At 53.9% G+C, this 17,295-nt stretch overlaps 1 protein-coding gene across 1 annotated transcript in view; it reads left to right on the forward strand.

The window, feature by feature from the left end:
* G6PD (glucose-6-phosphate dehydrogenase) overlaps positions 1-17,295 on the forward strand; it is a 64,639-nt gene that overhangs the window by 37,684 nt on the left and 9,660 nt on the right. The window contains exons 6-10 of the mRNA XM_060252739.1: positions 194-319; positions 1,725-1,818; positions 5,596-5,782; positions 7,260-7,495; positions 15,562-15,638. Coding sequence (XP_060108722.1) covers positions 194-319; positions 1,725-1,818; positions 5,596-5,782; positions 7,260-7,495; positions 15,562-15,638 — 720 coding nt within the window. The remainder of the gene's footprint in view (positions 1-193; positions 320-1,724; positions 1,819-5,595; positions 5,783-7,259; positions 7,496-15,561; positions 15,639-17,295) is intronic.

Here is a 17,295-nt window from a genome sequence, read left to right on the forward strand (position 1 = left end):
TTCCTTCCTTCCTTCCTTCCTTCCTCCCTCCCTCCCTCCCTCCCTCCCTCCCTTGTCTTGTGGCTCTTCAACATCTGGTGTTTATTCCGTGTGGCTCTTCTATTGAGCAGGTTTGGCCCCTCCAGCCTTGGGCTGTGCAGTTCTTGTGCCCCCACCCTGCAGCATCTGACTCAGACCTCTCCTTCCCCTGCAGGTTTGGGAACCGGATCTTCGGCCCCGTCTGGAACAGAGACAACGTCGCCTGCGTCATTCTGACTTTCAAAGAGCCATTTGGCACCGAGGGTCGTGGCGGCTACTTCGATGAGTTTGGCATTATCCGGTGAGGGGCGGCTTGCGGGAGGAGCCTGGCTGCTTGCTGGGGGGGGGTGCTTCTGTGTGTGGGAAAACCATGAACGCTTTACCGGGGCTATGAGCCCTGTGTGTGGGGCTGGGTCTCCACAGAGTTCCTGCAAAATAGCTTTGGCCACGATGACTGGTCCTTGATGGGTCTCACCGATCTCCTGTTTCTGGAGTTGACGGCTTTTTTGGATTGTGTGCAGCTGGAAAATCAGAAGGGGTGACGTTGTCCCTGCGGATGAAACCATCATTTCCTGAGTGAACTAGGGTGGTCTAAAACAGTGGCCCCCAACCTTTTTGGCACCAGGGACCAGTTTTATGGAAGATGATTTTTCCACAGACTGGCGGGGGAGGCGGCACTGGAGGTTTTGCCACCCCAGGCTCCCCCCCCCCTGCCGCCCACATCACATCCCTCCCCCCCACAGGGGTTTTTAAATGGGGAGGGGAGACTGAGGCTGTTTCTGCCTCCCCCTCCCGTTTAAAGACCCCTGCCAATCAGCTGATTGGTCTATAAATGAGGGGTAGGCTGAGGTTACAGCAGCGCTGCCCCTTCTGCCAGCCCGGGACCTGGGTGGATGAAAGAGGCAGCACGGCCTCGCTCCAAGCCCGCCTTCCGTGCAAGGCTGTGCTGCCTCTTTGGTCTGGGGCCACTCTGCCTTGCTCCAACGTCCATGGCCCAGTTGCTAGCAGACCACGGCCCAGCGGTTGGGGACCCCTGGTCTAAAACACTGGCCTGGATCGAAGGAACAGAGTCGGCACAACACTGCGTGGGGCTGTCACCTTCTCCGGGTGCAGGCAGGCAGGAACCCAAAGCCAGTCCAAGGTCAAAGTCCAGGAAGTCAAGCAGGAGCCGAGTCACCAATGCAGAATCACAAACCGGAATCAGAAGTCAGTGTCCAAAAGCCAAAAGGTCAGGGTGCCAAGGAAATCGAGCAGGTCAGGAATCAGGAAGGAGCGTGGATGCAAGCCAGAGAATAGACTTGTTGCTTCCACAAGGTTACCAGGTGCTGGGTGGGAGCTATACGGGAGTCTCAATCAGCCTGCTCCCAGGGTGGCAGTGACTCTGCTAGAACTCAGGGCTGAGAGATCTGAAGCCTCAGTGTGCCTCATGTCTTCGCTCTGAAAGTTCTTTCCAGAGCCTGCTTCGAACTCTTGAGATGGGATGAGGGGAGCTTGGAGGAGATTGATGGTCAACAGCTGACACTGGTGCCTGGAGAGTGATTGATGGGCCAGCTGCTGTTTGTTCAGCTGAGGAACTGGCTGGCAACTCTTCCAGGTCTGTTAACCCTTCCAGCTCCTCCTCGTCAGGGCTCATGCCAGGGGCTGCCGTGATCGACGACTGAGTCCTGCTGCGTGGTCCAACAGGGACTCTTCCCGTCTCTTTGCAGGGATGTAATGCAGAACCACCTCCTGCAGATGCTGTGCTTGGTGGCCATGGAGAAACCAGCCTCCACCAGCTCCGACGACGTGCGAGATGAAAAGGTAAGAGCAAGTCCAGATTCAGTGTGCTCTCTCAGCCCCACTCCTCCACCTGCAGCTGCTGGAATGGCCTTGGGTCAGCCATAGCTCTGGCAGAGTTGTCCTTGAAAGGGGGGCTTCTGGGAGAGCTCTCTCAGCCCCACCCACCTCACAGGGTGTCTGTTGTGGGATGGGGATGGTAAAGGAGATTGTGAGCTGCTCTGAGACTCAGAGATTCAGAGAGTATAGGGTGGGATATAAATCCAGTTCCTTCTTCTTAGAGAGCCAGTTTGGTGTAGTGGTGAAATGTGCAGACTCTTATCTGGGAGAACCGGGTTTGATTCCCCACTCCTCCACTTGCAGCTGCTAGCATGGCCTTGGGTCAGCCATAGCTCTAGCAGAGGTTGTCCTTCAAAGGGCAGCTTCTGGGAGAGACCTCTCAGCCCCACCCACCTCACAGGGTGTCTGTTTTGGGGGAGGGAGATAAAGGAGATTGTGAGCCACTCTGAGACTCTTCAGAGTGGAGGGCGGGATAGAAATCCAATATCTCCATCTACCTCACAGGGTGTCTGTTGTGGGGGAGGAAGGGAAAGGAGATTGTGAGTCGCTCTGAGACTCTTTGGAGTTGAAGGTGGGATATAAATCCAATATCTTCATCTACCCCACAGGGTGTTTGTTGTGGGGGAGGAAGGGAAAGGAGAGGTGAGCCCCTCTGAGACTCTTCGGAGTGGAGGGCGGGATATAAATCCAATATCTTCATCTACCTCACAGGGTGCCTGTTGTGGGGAAGGAAGGGAAAAGAGATTGTGAGCTGCTCTGAGACTCTTCGGAGTGGAAGGCGGGATATAAATCCAATATCTTCATCTACCTCACAGGGTGCCTGTTGTGGGGAAGGAAGGGAAAGGAGATTGTGAGCCACTCTGAGACTCTTTGGAGTGGAGGGCGGGAGATAAATCCAATATCTTCATCTACCTCACAGGGTGTCTGTTGTTGGGGAGGAAGGGAAAGGAGATTGTGAGCTGCTCTGAGACTCTTCGGAGTGGAGGGCGGGATAGAAATCCAATATCATCATCTTCTTCTTGTGCAAAACCCAAGAGAAGCGCCGGGAGCAAAAGGGCTCTCCATAAGCTGGTACTTGGATGGGAGACCACCCGGAGGAAGCCTAGTGCAAAATCGGTCACAATTTCCAACTTTCCGCCCCTTTTGGAAACAATGGGTTCTTTAGCTAAGTTTCATTTTCAGCACAATTATCACTTCCAAATATGCATGCGCAGTAGGCTTGTTGTGCCATATGGATGTGCCCTGGAAACCCAGGATCAAGACACATGATGGTTATGAGAGATTTGTAATCTGTCACACACAGGGCTTTTTTTGTGAGCAGGAACTCAGCAGGAACTCCTTTGCATATTAGGCCACACCTCCCTAATACAGCCCATCCTCCTGGAGCTTACAGTAGGCCTTGTACTAAGAGCCCTGTTAGCTCTTTGAGAATTGGCTACATCAGGAGTGTGGGGCCTAACAGGCAAAGGAGTTCCTGCTACCAAAAAAGCCTCGGTCATGCATATTACTGAAGAAATACGCGTAGCACTTCTGAATTGACCAAATGTAAGCAGTTTATGGGGAAGGAATGCAGCATGGTATAGAGTTGGTCAGATCTCAGAGGCTAAGCAGGGTTGGAAGGAAGACCTCCAAGGAAGGCTCTGCAGAGGAAGGCGATGGCACACCACCTCTGCTTCTCACTTGCCTCGAAAGCCCCTTGCTGGGGTCTCCATAAGCTGGAAGCTAAGCAGGGTCAGCACTTGGATGGGAGACCACCAAGGAAGGCTCTGCAGAGGAAGGTGATGGCACACCACCTCTTCTTCTCACTTGCCTCAAAGCCCTCTTGCTGGGGGTTGTGAGAAGCTGGGAGCTAAGCAGGGGCGATACTTGGATGGAAGCACCAGACACCCTGTGAGGTGGGTGGGGCTGAGAGAGCTCTTCCAGAAGCTGCCCGTTCAAGGACAGAGTCTCAGAGCGGCTCACAATCTCCTTTCCCTTCCTCCCCCACAACAGACACCCTGTGAGGTGGGTGGGGCTGAGAGAGCTCTCCCCAGAAGCTGTCCTTTCAAGAACAGAGTATCAGAGCGTCCTACAATCTCCATTCCCTTCCTCCCCCACAACAGACACCCTGTGAGGTGGGTGGGGCTGAGAGAACTCTCCCAGAAGCTGCCATTTCAAGGACAGTCTCAGAGCGGCCTACAATCTCCTTTCCCTTCCTCCCCCACAACAGACGCCCTGTGAGGTGGGTGGGGCTGAGAGAGCTCTTCCAGAAGCTGCCATTTCAAGGACAGAGTCTCAGAGCGGCTCACAATTTCCTCCCCCTTCCTCCCCCACAACAGACGCCCTGTGAGTGGGTGGGTCTGAGAGGGCCCTGACAACAGCTGCCCTTTCAAGGACAACCTCTGCCAGAGCTATGCTGACCCAAGGCCATTCCAGTAGCTGCAAGTGGAGGAGTGGGGAATCCAACCCGGTTCTCCCAGATAAGAGTTTGCGCACTTCACCACTACACCAAACTTCCTTTCCCCCTGTGGACAGGAAGTGCTTCAGAAGATGCCAGAAGCTCTATCTTTTTTTTGGAATCTGCAAGGTGCACACATTCAGAAATAGTTGCTCCAAATAAAAGAGGGTATTGTAGCTTGGAGCCTCCCGACGTCCTGTAATTAAACCCCTACGGCAGCAGTTCGACATTCCAAAAGTGCCTGCTTTGGGAGAGCCAGTTTGGCATAGTGGTGAAGTGTGCGGACTCTTATCTGGAAGAACCAAGTTGGATTCCCCACTCCTCCACTTGCAGCTGCTGGAATGGCCTTGGGTCATCCAGAGCTCTAGCAGAGGTTGTCCTTGAAAGGGCAGCTTCTGTCAGAGCTCTCTCTGCCCCACCCACCTCACAGGGCGTTTGTTGTGGGGGAAGAAGGAGATTGTAGGCCTCTCTGAGACTGAGATTCCGAGTATAGGGTGGGGGCATAAATCCAATAGTTTCTTCTTCTACTGTCTCAACAAGATCTGGGGACCCTTTTGCTAGAAGATACAAGCATAGATTCCCCAGTAGAAGAAGAATTGCAGATTTATACCCCTCCCTGAATCAGAGTCTCCGAGCAGCTTGCAATCTCCTTTACCTCCCCCCCACCACAACAGACACCCTGAGAGGTGGATGGGGCTGAGAGAGCTCTCACAGCAGCTGCTCTTTCAAGGACAACCTCTGCAAGAGCTGTGTCTGACCCAAGGCCATTCCAACAGGTGCAAGTGGAGGAGGGGGGAATCAAAACCCTGTGAGGTAGGTGAGGCTGAGAGAGCTCTCCCAGAAGCTACCCTTTCAAGGACAACCTCTGCAAGAGCTGTGGCTGACCCAAGGCCATTCCAGCAGGTGCAAGTGGAGGAGGGGGGGATCAAAACACTGTGAGGTGGGTGGGGCTGAGAGAGCTCTCCCAGAAGCTACCCTTTCAAGGACAACCTCTGCAAGAGCTGTGGCTGACCCAAGGCCATTCCAGCAGGTGCAAGTGGAGGAGGGGGGAATCAAAACACTGTGAGGTGGGTGGGGCTGAGAGAGCTCTCCCAGAAGCTACCTTTTCAAGGACAACTCTGCCAGAGCTATGGCTGACCCAAGGCCATGCCAGCAGCTGCAAGTAGAGGAGTGGGGAATCAAACCCGGTTCTCCCAGATAAGAGTCTGCACATTTAACCACTGCCCCAAACTGGCTCTCTAGGCCATGTCACTTTGCTGTCCTGTGAAGATCTCTGACACTGTCCTCTTTTTCCCCCCCGCCAGGTCAAGGTGCTCAAGTGTATCTCGGAGGTGCAGCCGGAGAACGTGGTGCTCGGCCAGTACGTGGGGGACCCGGTGGGCCAGGGGGAAGCTCAGAAGGGCTACCTGGATGACCGGACAGTCCCGCCCGGCTCCACCACCCCCACCTTCGCTGCTGCGGTGGTCTACGTGGACAATGAAAGATGGGATGGTGAGCACGGCGGGAGGGGAGGGAAGAGCAACATCCGGACACAGGTGTCGTGAACAGTGTTCCCTCTGAGTTGAGTTAGTGTGAGCTAGCTCACACATTTTTAGCCTCCAGCTCACACATTTTTGTCAGCTCAGGTAAAATGACCCCAGAGCACAATAAGTTATGCAGGAGCTCATGATTTTAATGCCAGTCGCTCACAAAGTAGAATTTTTGCTCACAAGACTCTGCAGCTTGAAATTGATTGTGATCAGTGTTCCCTCGAAGCTGAGTTAGCGTGAGCCAGCTCACAGATTTTTAAGCTCCGGCTCACACATTTTTGTCTTAGCTCAGGAAGGATGACCCCAGAGCACAATAGTTTACGCAGGAGCTCATAACTTTAAGGCCAGTTGCTCACAAAGTAGAATTTTTGCTCAGAAGACTCTGCAGCTTAGAGGGAACTTGGATTGTGATTGGTGTTCCCTCTAAGTTGAGTTAGCGTGAGCCAGCTCACACATTTTTAGCCTCTGGCTCACATATTTTTGACTTAGCTCAGGAAAATTGGCCCCAGAGCACAATAGTTTATGCCAGGGGTCCTCAACCTACGGCCCGCGGGCCAGATGCGGCCCGCTGAGGACGTTTATGCGGCCCGCCGGGTTATGGCAAAATCAGACCGGAAGTGACGTTCGACCTAAACTTGCGTTAGCAACGCACACTTCCGGCACTGGGCTGAGGCGGCGGAGACAGAGTGTGAGGCGATACCGAGGTGAGGTGAGTTCCCAGGCCGGGGTGTGTGGTGTGGGGAAGGGAGAGAGATGCAGAAGACGGAGAACTGACGGCCCGCGGCCTTGTACCGTAACGGCAGTCCGGCCCTCCAACAGTCTGAGGGACAGTGAACTGGCCCCCTATTTAAAAAGGTTGAGGACCCCTGGTTTATGCAGTAGCTCATAACTTTAATGCCAGTCGCTCACAAAGTAGAATTTTTGCTCAGAAAACTCTGCAGCTTAGAGGGAACTTGGATTGTGATCGGTGTTCCTTCTAAGCTGAGTTAGCGTGAGCCAGCTCACACATTTTTAGCCTCCGGCTCACACATTTTTGTCTTAGCTCAGGAAAAATGACCCCAGAGCACAATAATTAATGCAGTAGCTCACGACTTTAATGCCAAGAGCTCACAAAGCAGAATTTTTGCTCACAAGACTCGGCAGCTTAGAGGGAACTTGGATTGTGATCAGGAATCCCTCTAAGTTGAGTTAGTGTGAGCCAGCTCACAGATTTTTAGCCTCCGGCTCACACATTTTTGTCAGCCCAGGAAAAATGGCCCCAGAGCACAATAGTTTATGCAGTAGCTCACGACTTTAATGCCAGTCGCTCACAAAGCAGAATTTTTACTCACAAAACTCTCCAGCTTTAAGGAAACGGTCGTGACCCGTAGGGGTGGGTGAGGGGGGAGACCCTAGCTCTCTCTGAGATCGCCTCTCTCTTTCTGACCCTCCCCATCCAGGCGTGCCCTTCGTCCTGCGCTGCGGCAAAGCTCTGAACGAGCGCAAGGCCGAGGTGCGGCTGCAGTTCCGGGACGTGCCAGGCGACATCTTCCAGCGGCAGTGCAAGCGCAACGAGCTGGTGATCCGCGTGCAGCCCAACGAGGCCGTCTACACCAAGATGATGACCAAGAAGCCCGGCATGTTCTTCAACCCGGAAGAGTCGGAGCTCGACCTCACTTACGGCAACCGCTACAAGGTCCAAAGAGCTCTCGGGGCTCTCTGCGTTGAGGGAGGGCTAGCCCCATGCGAAGGGCCCACGGGAGCCTCACACTCGTAGCAGGCGAAGATTGTAAATTTTGTATAAAGCTGGGCACCTGGTTCCATGCTTAGGGGAGGGACGGTGGCTCAGTGGCAGAGCATCTGCTTGGGAAGCAGAAGGTCCCAGGTTCAATCCCCGGCATCTCCAACTAAAAAGGGTCCAGGCAAGTAGGTGTGAAAAACCTCAGCTTGAAACCCTGGAGAGCCGCTGCCAGGCTGAGTAGACAAGACTGACTTTGATGGATCCAGTAGAAGGCAGCTTCATATATTCATTTGGGGAAGGACGGCAGCTCAGCGATAGAGCACCTGCTTGGTAAGCAGAAGGTCGCAGGTTCAATCCCCGGCATCTCCAACTCAAAAGGGTCCAGGCAAGTAGGAGTTAAGAACCTCAGCTTGAGACCCTGGAGAGCTGCTGCCAGTCTGAGTAGACAAGACTGACCTGAATGGACCGAGGGTCTGATTCAGTAGAAGGCAGCTTCATACGTTCATGAGGAGGGACAGATGCTCAGTGATAGAGCATCTGCTTGGTAAGCAGAAGGTCCCAGGTTCAGTCCCCGGCATCTCCAACTCCAAAGGGTCCAGGCAAGTAGGTGTGAAAAACCTCAGCTGGAGACCCTGGAGAGCGGCTGCCAGTCTGAATAGACAATACTGGCTTTGATGGACCCAGGGTCTGATCCACTATAAGGCAGCTTCATTTGTTCGTATGATAAGGGAGGAACTGTGACTTAGTGACAGAGCATCTGCTTGGTAAGCAGAAGGTCCCAGGTTCAGTCCCCAGCATCTCCAACTAAAAAGGGTCCAGGCAAAGAGGCGTGAAAAACCTCAGCTTGAGACCCTGGAGAGCTGCTGCCAGTCTGAGTAGACGACTGACTTGGACGGACCAAAGAGGGTCTGATTCAGCAGAAGGCAGCTTCATATGTGCCTGTTTGCGTAGCTGCAGAACATTTTGGAATGCATTGTAAAGTAGAGGTCCCCACCTTTTTGAGCTTGTGGGCACCTTTGGAATTGTGGTGGAAGTAATCACAAAACGGCTGCCCCAGGAGGTGGAGCTGTGCGCACAAGGGAAGCCTAAATACAGGGAAGTAGAGGGATCAGGGCTTTTTCTCCCTTTTCTTTTTTTAAAAGCAGGAATGCAGTTCCAGTTGGCTTGGCATCGGGGAGCGGCCTGATATGCAAATGAGTTCCTGCTGGGCTTTTTCTACAAAAAAAAGCCTGATGTGAAACAATGGCCATTAGGGGGTGTGGCCTAACATGCAAAGGCATTCCTGCTAGGCTTTTTGGGTTGGGTTAGGTGACAATCTGGCATGTGATGGAGGTGGTGGCGGCCACAAGCATGGCCACCTTCAAGAGGGGTTTAGATAAAATATGGAGCAGAGGTCCATCAGTGGCTATTAGCCACCGTGTGTGTGTGTGTGTGTGCGTGTGTGTATGTGTGTGTGTGTATATATATATATATATATACACACACACACACACACACAATTTTTTTTTGTCACTGTGTGACACAGAGTGTTGGACTGGATGGGCCACTGGCCTGATCCAACATGGCTTCTCTTATGTTCTTATGATGCTCTGCCCCTCTGTTCTTGAATACTTGTCACCTGTTGACGACTATGAGGGAAACGATGACCGTAGAAGGTTAATTTTGGGGGGGTGGGGGGTTGCAGGGGTGCCCCCTTCCTTCCCTCCACTGACTAGAAAGCCAAACTACAGCTAGCCTGTTTTCAAATATGTCTCTGTGAGGGCGGGGGGGGAAGGCAATTTGGGTTTTGTTTTTAAGGGGGGGGGGAAGGAAGCTGAGCACAGAAGGAGACCTGGAAGAGAAAGCAGCCTCAGAAAGCATTTTATGGTGTAGTCATAAATTCACGATGTCGAATTGGGCAGCCTTTGAGTACAGCAGTTACGGTTTTGAATTCAGGATTTTTCTTGAGGTTTTTCTGCTTATTTTCTAAGCCATTACTTAAACCTTCAGTAAATATTTACGCTGAATCAGTCCCTTGGCGATAACCAGTCTAACGTGCTATAGAAGTCGTTGCCGAAGTATACTGGAAGGCGCTGCCCAGCTAAAGAAAAAGAAACTTCAGCAGGTGGCATTTGCCCTGGATAAGCCCCTCAGCTGGGGATGCCAGCCTCCAGGGGGGATCCCCCGGAATTCCTGCTCCTCTCCAGACTGCAGAGATCAGTTCCCCTGGAGGAAAGGGCTGCTTTGGAGGGGGGACTCTGTGGCCTTGTGCCCCACTGAGGTTCAGGGATGCCAGCCTCCAGGTGGGACCTGGGGATCCCCCGGAATTCCAGCTCCTCTCCAGACTACAGAGATCAGTTCCCCTGGAGGAAAGGGCTGCTTTGGAGGGGGGACTCTGTGGCCTTGTGCCCCACTGAGGTTCAGGGATGCCAGCCTCCAGGTGGGACCTGGGGATCCACCGGAATTCCAGCTCCTCTCCAGACGACAGAGATCAGTTCCCATGGAGGAAAGGGCTGCTTTGGAGGGGGGACTCTGTGGCCTTGTGCCCCACTGAGGTTCAGGGATGCCAGCCTCCAGGTGGGACCTGGGGATCCCCTGGAATTCCAGCTCCTCTCCAGACTGCAGAGATCAGATCCCATGGGGGAAAGGGCTGCTTTGGAGGGGGGACTCTGTGGCCTTGTGCCCCACTGAGGTTCAGGGATGCCAGCCTCCAGGTGGGAACGGGGATCCCCTGGAATTCCAGCTCCTCTCCAGACTGCAGAGATCAGTTCCCCTGGAGAAAAGGGCTGCTTTGGAGGGGGGACTCTGTGGCCTTGTGCCCCACTGAGGTTCAGGGATGCCAGCCTCCAGGTGGGACCTGGGGATCCCCTGGAATTCCAGCTCCTCTCCAGACTGCAGAGATCAGTTCCCCTGGGGGAAAGGGCTGCTTTGGAGGGGGGACTCTGTGGCCTTGTGCCCCACTGAGGTTCAGGGATGCCAGCCTCCAGGTGGGACCTGGGGATCCCCCAGAATTCCAGCTCCTCTCCAGACTGCAGAGATCAGTTCCCCTGGAGGAAAAGGGCTGCTTTGGAGGGGGCACTCTGTGGCCTTGTGCCCCACTGAGGTTCAGGGATGCCAGCCTCCAGGTGGGACCTGGGGATCCACCGGAATTCCAGCTCCTCTCCAGACAACAGAGATCAGTTCCCATGGAGGAAAGGGCTGCTTTGGAGGGGGGACTCTGTGGCCTTGTGCCCCACTGAGGTTCAGGGATGCCAGCCTCCAGGTGGGACCTGGGGATCCTCTGGAATTCCAGCTCCTCTCCAGACTGCAGAGATCAGATCCCATGGGGGAAAGGGCTGCTTTGGAGGGGGGACTCTGTGGCCTTGTGCCCCACTGAGGTTCAGGGATGCCAGCCTCCAGGTGGGAACGGGGATCCCCTGGAATTCCAGCTCCTCTCCAGACTGCAGAGATCAGTTCCCCTGGAGAAAAGGGCTGCTTTGGAGGGGGGACTCTGTGGCCTTGTGCCCCACTGAGGTTCAGGGATGCCAGCCTCCAGGTGGGACCTGGGGATCCCCTGGAATTCCAGCTCCTCTCCAGACTGCAGAGATCAGTTCCCCTGGGGGAAAGGGCTGCTTTGGAGGGGGGACTCTGTGGCCTTGTGCCCCACTGAGGTTCAGGGATGCCAGCCTCCAGGTGGGACCTGGGGATCCCCCAGAATTCCAGCTCCTCTCCAGACTGCAGAGATCAGTTCCCCTGGAGGAAAAGGGCTGCTTTGGAGGGGGCACTCTGTGGCCTTGTGCCCCACTGAGGTTCAGGGATGCCAGCCTCCAGGTGGGACCTGGGGATCCCCTGGAATTCCAGCTCACCTCCAGACTGCAGAGATCAGTTCCCCTGTAGGAAAGGGCTGCTTTGGAGGGGGGACTCTGTGGCCTTGTGCCCCACTGAGGTTCAGGGATGCCAGCCTCCAGGTGGGACCTGGGGATCCCCCAGAATTCCATCTCATCTCCAGACTGCAGAGATCAGTTCCTCTGCAGAAAATAGCTGTTTTGGAGTGAGGGGGGGACTCTGTGGCCTTGGGCCCCACTGAGGCTCTTGTCCTCCCTGGGCCCCATCCCCAAATCTGCAGGTCTAGCCCAACCTGGAGCTGGGAACCGTCCCCTCCCCCTGACAACCCCACCCTCCACACCCTGTTAAGGTGAGCTCCCAGAGGCCATTCATCCTTGCTTTCTTAACATACAGGGCCATGCTAGATGAGGCCTTGAAGTTCTACGATTGCATCTCCCTTTTCTTCACATTTCTATTAGCAATCTTCACGAGGGTGGAAATTAGACTTAGGAGAAGAGGGCACCCCGTTTCCCCCGTGTACACGTGAATGGTACACATCCACCAAAACTCCCTTTTTAATTTTTTTTCCTGATGGAGCACACATAGCAGCTTTGGAGATTATTTACATTACCTGGCACGAGGGAAGTGATTCATCCCCTCTAACTCGGTGCTACGTCTCCAATCCAGTTTGACCAGTTTCTTTGCAGCTAATTCCACAAGAAGCTTAAAGAGATGGGCAATCTAAGAGCTCTAATCCCTCTCTTATTTTTGTTGAGCTGTCTTCAGACAGTCTACTCTACAGCGCTTGATTTACGACAGTCCTCGACACCTGCAAAAACCATCGCTTCCCTTTTGTGCTCGTCAAGGAACGGACACGCCTACGGGGACGATGCCTTAGACCGTTCAGCATTCTGAACTCTTACCTGTGCAGTCCCAGGCAGTGACCCACCCGGTATTTAGGGTTGCCAACCTCCGGGTGATACAAAGCACCGCTTCCGTGTATAAATTAGTCTCCGTCGTGCTTCTGAAATGTCGCACGAATAAAATCACTCTTAACGCCAAAATAGAACTGTCCCGATCAAAATATATTTATAGCAAACGAAACTTCAGCAGGAGGGGAGCCAGGTTTGCGTATCGCGTATCGATTTACGTATGTGCCGTTTTTAAATACGGTGTTTTACCGCACAGCTTAGAGGAAGCCTGGAAGGCAAAAACGGGTTCTGAATTTGCGGATACCTCGCTTAGCTCTTATGCAGTAAAAATAGACATTTTCTGCACGTCTAAGAATCTGCATTGACCAGTCGATGTTTGCCTGTTCCCCTTGGCGTTCTGACGGTGGTCCCATTTGCTTCACAGGAGACTGAACCTGCACCTTTTAGGAAATTGACCTAAGGAAATTGCCTCTGTGGACTTTTAAAAATATATATATATATACATATACATCATTAGGTGTTTGGCTCTTGGACATATGAAGCTTCCTTCTACTGAATCAGACCCTCGGTCCACCAAAGTCAGTCTTGTCTACTCAGACTGGCAGCGGCTCTCCAGGGCCTCAAGCTGAGGTTTTTCATGCCTGCTTGCCTGGACCCTTTTTAGTTGGAGATGCCGGGGATCGAACCTGGGACCTTCTGCTTCCCGAGCAGATGCTCTACCACTGAGCCACCTGCCTTCCCTATCATATGAGTATATGAAGCTGTCTTATAATGACCCAGACCCTCAGCCCATCAAAGTCAGTTTTGTCTACTCAGACTGGCAGTGGCTCTCCAGGGCCTCAAGCTGAGGTTTTTCACGCCTACTTGCCTGGACCCTTTTAGTTGGAGATGCTGGGGATTGAACCTGGGACTTTCTGCTTCCCGAGCAGATGCTCTACCACTGAGCCACCTGCCTTCCCTATCATATATGAAGCTGTCTTATACTGACCCAGACCCTCAGCCCATCAAAGTCAGTTTTGTCTACTCAGACTGGCAGCGGCTCTCCAGGGCCTCAAGCTGAGGTTTTTCATGCCTGCTTGCCTGGACCCTTTTTAGTTGGAGATGCCGGGGATTGAACCTGGGACCTTCTGCTTACCAAGCAGATGCTCTACCACTGAGCCACCGTCCCTCCCCATGAACATATGAAGCTGCCTTATCTACTCAGACTGGCAGCGGCTCCCCAGGATCTCCAGCTGAGGTTTTTCACACCTATTTGCCTGGACCCTTTTTTGGAGATGCCAGGGATTGAACCTGGGACCTTCTGCTTACCAAGCAGATGCTCTACCACTGAGCCACTGTCCCTCCCTCTTCTCCTGCTGAAGCACAATTGAGGCTAATTCATACACAGAAGCGTTGGTTGGTATCTCTGCCACCCTTGTCTGTCTTTATTATTTATTGATTGATTTGATTGGATTTCTAGCCCGCCCTCCCCACCGAAGCAGGCTCAGGTTACCCATCTCTTTAAGCTTCCTATGGAATTAGCCGCAAAGGAACTGGTCAAACTGGATCAGAGACGTAGCACCGAGTTAGAAGGAATGAATTCCTTCCTTTGTTCCAGATATAAACCAACGCTTCCGTGTATGAATTAGCCTCAATTGTGCTTCTGAAAGCTAGCACAAATAAAGTTACTCTAATGCAGAAATATAACTGGCCTTATAAAAATCCCACAAAGAATTAAATTAACAAGTATTAAAATTACACATTCGGTAATAAAATAGATACACAATGATTAAAACAGAATATTGAGTTGGCGCTATTCTGGTGGCGACGGCCTTCTTCCACTTCTCTTAAGTACCGGGTCCCGAGCCAATTGAATGCCAGCCGGAAGAGGAAGGTCTTGCAGGCCCTGCGGAACTGCACAAGGTTCCGCAAGGCCCTCACTTCATCTGGCAGTCGGTTCCACCAGCAGGGGGCTACGATTGAGAAGGCCCTGTCTGGTTGATTTCAATCAGGCCTCCTTCGGCCCGGGGATTACTAATAGATTTTGTGATCCCGATCTAAGTACTCTCTGGGGAACATGTGGGGAGAGACGGTCCCTAATGTAGGCAGGTGCTGGGCCATATAGGGCTTTAAAGGTAATAACCAGCACCTTGTAACGAATCCGGTATACTATTGGCAGCCAGTGCAGTTCACGTAGTCCTGGCTGAATGTGCTCCCACCTGGGAAGCCCCAATAACAGCCGGGCGGCCATGTTCTTCACTAGCTGCAACTTTTGGGTTCAGCACAAGGGCAGCCCCATGTAGAGGTCATTACAGTAGTCCAGCCTCGAGGTTACCGTTGCATGGATCACTGTTGCCAGGTCACCGTGCTCCAGGAAGGGGACCAAATGCCTTGCCCACCTAAGATGGAAAATGTGGATTTAGCAGTGGCTGCTATTTGGGCCTCCATTGTCAAGGCAGGCTCCAGTAGCACCCCCAAGCTCTTGACCTTGTGCGCCATTGCCAGTGGCGCACCGTCAGACGCCGGTAGGAGGATTTCCCTTCCCGGACCACCACGACTCAAGCTAAGTACCTCTGTCTTCACTGGATCGAGCTTCAATCTATTCAGCCCAAGCCATCTAGGCACGGCTTGTAGCGCCAGGTTCAAATTTTCTGGGACACAGTCAGGCCGTCCGTCCATCAGTAGATAGAGCTGGGTGTCATCAGCGTACCAATGACAACCCAACCCATACCTCCGGGCAATCTGGGCAAGGGAGCGCATTGTAGACGTTGGACAACATTGGGGAAAGCACTGCCCCCTGAGGCACCCTGCAGTCAAGTGCGCGCCTCCGGGACAGTTCACCGCCAATCGCCACCCTTTGTCCCCGACCGTCAAGGAAAGAGGAAAGCCGTCGCAAGGCCAACCCCCGAATCCCCGCGTCGGCGAGACGGCGGGTCAGCGGCCGATGGTCGACCGTATCGAACGCTGCCGACAGGTCCAACGACATCAGTACTGCCGAGCCGCCTCGATCCAGATCTCTCACCTCGGTCGCTTAGCTTCCAGGTGGCGGCTGGAGACTTGGCATCGCAGCTGATCCCTGGGTGACAGAGACCCCGACTGCTTCAGAAAGTGGCTTCTGTGGTGTTATAGCCCCCCCCCTCCTTTTCAGGCTCCATCCCCAAACTCTCCAGGTCTTTCCCAACCCAGAGCTGGGAACCCCGTAGCTAGCTTTCACCCAGGTTCTCTCCCCTTCAGTACCCATGGCAACGGATGGTGTAAGCAAGGCTCCCTGGAGAGCCGCAGCTCCGCCCCCCCTTGATGGCTCTTGTCCCCTTCTCCTCTCCGCAGGATGTGAAGCTCCCGGACGCCTACGAGCGCCTCATCCTCGACGTCTTCTGCGGCAGCCAGATGCACTTTGTTCGCAGGTAGGTGGCCCAGGACTTGGCGGCAGGAGCGGAGGGCAAGCACAGGGGCGGGTCCGTTGCCAGCAAGGTGCTGGCGGCTCTGGGAAAGCAGGCTGCAGTCCACAAAAGCTCCTGCGGCATCCAGTACTCAGTTTGGGGTAGCGAGAGCCAGTTTGGTGCAGCGGCGAAGTGTGCAGACTCTAATCTGGGAGAACGGGGTTTGATTCCCCACTCCTCCACTTGCACCTGCTGGAGTGGCCTTGGGTCAGCCATAGCTCTCGTATCTGGGAGAACCGGGTTGGATTCCCCACTCCTCCACTTGCAGCTGCTGGAATGGCCTTGGGTCAGCCAGAGCTCTCTTATCTGGGAGAACCGGGTTTGATTCCCCACTCCTCCACTTGCACCTGCTGGAGTGGCCTTGGGTCACCCATAGCTCTCTTATCTGGGAGAACGGGGTTTGATTCCCCACTCCTCCACTTGCACCTGCTGGAGTGGCCTTGGGTCAGCCATAGCTCTCATATCTGGGAGAACCGGGTTGGATTCCCCACTCCTCCACTTGCACCTGCTGGAGTGGCCTTGGGTCAGCCATAGCTCTCTTATCTGGGAGAACGGGGTTTGATTCCCCACTCCTCCACTTGCACCCACTGGCATGGCCTTGGATTAGCCATAGCTCTCTTATCTGGGAGAACTGGGTTTGATTCCCCCACTTGCACCTGCTGGGATGACCTTGGGTCAGCCAGAGCTCTCTTATCTGGGAGAACCGGGTTTGATTCCCCACTCCTCCACTTGCACCTGCTGGAATGGCCTTGGGTCAGCCAGAGCTCTCTTCTCTGGGAGAACCGGGTTTGATTCCCCACTCCTCCACTTGCACCTGCTGGGATGGCCTTGGGTCAGCCACAGCTCTCTTATCTGGGAGAACTGGGTTTGATTCCCCCCACTCCTCCGCTTGCACCTGCTGGAGTGGCCTTGGGTCAGCCATAGCTCTCTTCTCTGGGAGAACCGGGTTTGATTCCCCACTCCCCCACTTGCACCTGCTGGAGTGGCCTTGGGTCAGCCAGAGCTCTCTTATCTGGGAGAACTGGGTTTGATTCCCCTCTCCTCCACTTGCACCTGCTGGAGTGGCCTTGGGTCAGCCAGAGCTCTCTTATCTGGGAGAACTGGGTTTGATTCCCCACTCCTCCACTTGCACCTGCTGGAGTGGCCTTGGGTCAGCCAGAGCTCTCGTACATGTTGTCCTTGAAAGGGCAGCTTCTGTCAGAGCTCTCTCAGCCCCACCTACCTCACAGGGTGTCTGTTGTGGGGAGGGGAAGGGAAAGGAGATCTGTAAGCCGCTCTGAGATTCCTTTGGGTAATGAAGGGCAGGAGAGCCAGTTTGGTGTAATAGTTAAGTGTGCGGACTCTTATCTGGGAGAACCGGGTTGGATTCCCCACTCTTCCGCTTGCAGCTGGGATGGCCTTGGGTCAGCCGTAGCTCTTGCAGGAGTTGTCCTTGAATGGGCAGCTGCTGTGAGAGCCCTCTCTGCCCCAATCACCTCACAGGGTGTCTGTTGTGGGGGAGGAAGATAAAGGAAATTGTGAGCCATTCTGAGATTCGGAGTGGAGGGCGGGATATCAATCCAATATCATCTTCTTAGAGAGCCAGTTTGGTGTAGTGGTGAAGTGTGCGGACTCTTATCTG

Source organism: Heteronotia binoei, chromosome 13 (genome assembly GCF_032191835.1).
Source record: "Heteronotia binoei isolate CCM8104 ecotype False Entrance Well chromosome 13, APGP_CSIRO_Hbin_v1, whole genome shotgun sequence".
Lineage (NCBI taxonomy): Eukaryota > Metazoa > Chordata > Lepidosauria > Squamata > Gekkonidae > Heteronotia > Heteronotia binoei.